The following is a 3,732-nucleotide window of genomic DNA, read 5'->3' as shown; positions in this document are numbered from 1 at the left end:
TGGTGGATAAGCTTTTTGATGTGCTGCTGGATTCGGTTTGCCAGTATTTTATTGAGGATTTTATTTTATTTTATTTTATTTTATTTTATTTTTTATTTTATTTTTTATTATGAGTATTTTATTTTATTTTTGCATCAATGTTCATCAGGGATATTGGTTGGAAACTATTATTATGGTTACATTTTACCTTTTGGAGGTCCATGAGTCCCATGAAATTGGAGGCAAACTCTATTCATATATATATTAATAACTCTTCATGAGCATACATGGTTCTTCTCTGGGGAGATGATCAGTAGTCTTGGTCAGATTTTAAGCAGCCTGTGAACCTGAAAAGATCAAGACTCCATGCCATGGATGATGGTTCTGATCACTCCCCACTGGCCCTGCCCCTACAGGCTGCCCAGAGAAAACTGCGCCAGGCCAGCACCAATGTGAAACACTGGAATGTCCAGATGAACCGGCTCATGCATCCAATTGAGCCTGGAGGTGAGAAGGGATAGACTCTGGAGCTTTCCCTGGAGCTGGGCGGGAGAAAGGAGGGAGAAAGGGATACCTCCAGATCTCCCAGGGCCAGCAAAGGTAGGACTGGCAGTCAGGAGGCTCCCCTCTCCTCTGAGGGCTGAGGCAAAGCCCCTCGCCTCTCGCCTTTGCATGCCTTTCTCCTTACTTGCCTGCCTTCTCTCTGCCAGATAAGCGTCCGGTCACCAGCAGCTCCTTCACAGGCTTCCAGCCCCCTCTGCTTGCCCGCCGTGACTCTTCCCTAAAGCGCCTGACCCGCTGGGGATCCCAGGGCAACAGGACCCCTTCGCCCAACAGCAATGAGCAGCAGAAGTCCCTCAACGGTGGGGATGAGGCTCCTGTCCCAGCTTCCACCCCTCAGGAAGATAAACTGGATCCAGCACCAGAAAATTAGCCTCTCCTAGCCCCTTGTTCTTCCCAATGTCATATCCACCAGGACCTGGCCACAGCTGGCCTGTGGGTGATCCCAGCTCTTACTAGGAGAGGGAGCTGAGGTCCTGGTGCCAGGGGCCCAGCCCTCCAACCATAAACAGTCCAGAATGGAACCTGGTTCACCCTTCATACCAGCTCCAAGCCCCAGACCATGGGGACTGTCTGGGGTGTTGATCCTTGAGAACTTGCCCTGTGCTTTAGACCCAAGGACCCGATCCCTGGGCTGGGAAAGAGTGAACAAGCAAGCTGGGGCCACCTGCCCCCAGGTGGCCACCAAGTTGTGGAAGCACATTTCTAAATAAAAACTGTTCTTAGAATGAACTATTGGCTCAGGTCTGTCCATCTCTCCTGCCACTTCCTCCTTTCCTCCCTCAAGCCCAGTTATAGGTTCCAAAGGGCAGTAAAAGTATAATAAAGTGGTTAGGAAAGACCCTGCAGCTAGACTGCCTGGGTTCTGAACCTGGCTTTGCTACTTACTAACTGATTGACTTTGGTCAATTTTCTTTATATCTCTGTGTTTCAGTTCCCATGTTGGTAAACTACAGATAATGATTATACTTACCATATAGGGTTATATGAGGATTAACTGTTTGGCACATGAGCGAACACCATTATTAGTATTCGCCAAAAGTGTTTATTGAGTGTCTACTACAGTTTTCCAGGTGATTTAATTTTCATGACAACTCTCAGAGCTGGAAATCATCATTGGCATTTGACAAATGGATGAAATGAGGTTCAGGGAGATTTGGTAACTTTCCCAAAGCCTTTCAGACTTGCTTTTCTTCCTGTAATCTCTGACTCGCTGACCTTGTTACCCAAGACAGAGATCTGGGTGTTTAGGAGATTCACGTCCTCTGTCTCAGCCCCTCATCCAAACCCCATCATCAAATCCAATAGATTCTCTCTCCTTCCTACTCTCATATCTGTCCCTCCTTTTCCATCCCCATGGCTACTGCCATGGCTGAGGCCTTTGTGTTTTCTACCTGGTTGTTAACCTTTAACTCCTCCTCCGTCTTGCCTGTCTCACCAAGTCCAACTGATTGTATTTCCTTGATTACTCTCAGATCTACACTTTTGAGGCCACGTCTGTCATGGCTACTGCCTTATTCTGGCTCGTCACTTCCCAACTAGATAAGAGCGGTAACCAGGTCTCCCTGTCAACCCCTCTCCCCATTGCCACCTGGATAGGATTTCTAAAATGCAGATTTGTCCTTCACTCTTCCCAGTTTCCAGTCCCTTGGTGGTATCCTAGAGTTTTGATATTTAAATTCACATTACCACATGTGGCAGATGAGGCCCATGGCGATCTGTCCCAGGAGGGCCTCCTATGCCTCTGCCTTATGGAGCTATTTGCAGCTCCCTCTAGGCCTCACACTGACTTCCTTTCCCCCATCCTTGTAACAGCCTTCATAACTAAATGCTTGAGCTCCTCAAGGGCAGGGACATATCTTCTTGAACTAAGAGCCATGGTGATTGGCTCTTAGGAGGCATGCAACAAATATTTGTCAAATACATATATGAATGAATAAATTCTGAAGCGAATAATTCAGGTGTCACAAAGCCAAAAATTTATGGAGTAGCTGAAATTCAAATTCAAGTTCATTGATTTTCCAGGTCTCTACAAGAGACAGGGTCTCTACAAAACTTGGCTGGTCTCCAACTCCTGGGCTCAAACAGTTTTCCCGCCTCAGCTTCCCAAAGTGCTGGGATTACAGGCAGGAGCCAATGCACTCTGCCCTCAATCAACAAATGTTTATTAAGCTCTTATTATATGCCAGCTTCTGGCTATATTGTACAGAACAAAAACAGTCTCTGCCTTCCTGGAGTTGATGTGGTATCTGATTTTTTGAAACCAAGTCTCACTCTGTCACCCAGGCTGGAGTGCAGTGCCTGATCTTGGTTCACTGCAACCTCCACCTTTCAGGTTCAGACGATTCTCCTGTCTCAACCTCTGGAGTAGCTGGGATTACAAGCATATGTCACCACATCTGGCATTTTTTTGTTGTTGTTTTGTACTTTTAGTAGAGACGGGGTTTCACGACATTGGCCAGGCTAGTCTCGAAATCCTGACCTCAAGTGATCTACCTGCCTCAGCCTCCCAAAGTGCTGGGATTACAGGTGTGAGCCACTGCGCCTGACTTTGCAAGTACACTAAACCTGATTGCAAGGAACTTCATTACAGTCTATTTAAGGTATCGTGAAACAAAGCTGCTAATATAACGATGCAGATTTCAAGGATGAGCTGTGAAGCTCAAACTCTAAGTGCTGTAGGAAGTCAGAGAAAAGGGAAGTTTTAGGTAGAAGCTGGGATTTGAGATTAAAGGCAGCCAGGTGCGGTGGCTCACACCTGTAATCCCAGCACTTTGGGAGGCCAAGGTGGGTGGATTGTTTGAGCTCAGGAGTTCGAGACCAGCCTGGGCAACATGGAAAAAACCCATCTCTACAAAAAGTACAACCTCTTGAGCCCAGGAGGTTGAGGCTGCAATGAGCTGTGATCATGCCACTGCACTCCAGACTGGGTGATAGAGTGATACCCTGTCTCAAAAAAAGACAGAAATTGTATCCATCCTCTGTAACTATTGCTTTTTTTTTTTTTAATTTTTTAATTTTATTTTATTTTAAATTTTAATCTATTTATTTATTTTGAGACTGGGTTATGAGACTGGTGAATTTTTGTATTTTTGTAGAGACAAGGTTTCACCATGTTGCCCAGGCTAATCTTGAACTCCTGGGCTCAAGTGATCCACCCACCTTGGCCTCCCAAAGTGTTGGGATTATAGG

General features: G+C 46.1%; 1 protein-coding gene across 2 annotated transcripts in view; it reads left to right on the top strand.

Annotated features, from left to right (window-relative positions):
• Window positions 1–1,272, top strand: part of DEF6 (DEF6 guanine nucleotide exchange factor) — a 30,670-nt gene extending 29,398 nt beyond the window's left edge. For both annotated transcript variants that reach the window (XM_017853663.1, XM_017853662.1), the window contains 2 exons: window positions 396–486; window positions 690–1,272. In XM_017853663.1, coding sequence (XP_017709152.1) covers window positions 396–486; window positions 690–913 — 315 coding nt within the window. In that variant the 3' untranslated portion in view covers window positions 914–1,272. The remainder of the gene's footprint in view (window positions 1–395; window positions 487–689) is intronic.
• The last annotated feature ends 2,460 nt before the right edge of the window (window positions 1,273–3,732 follow it).

Source organism: Rhinopithecus bieti, unplaced genomic scaffold (genome assembly GCF_001698545.2).
Source record: "Rhinopithecus bieti isolate Rb0 unplaced genomic scaffold, ASM169854v2 scaffold_36553, whole genome shotgun sequence".
Classification (NCBI taxonomy): Eukaryota; Metazoa; Chordata; class Mammalia; order Primates; family Cercopithecidae; genus Rhinopithecus; species Rhinopithecus bieti.
Note: the sequence above shows the minus strand (reverse complement) of the source record. Positions and strands in the feature narration are given on the sequence as shown.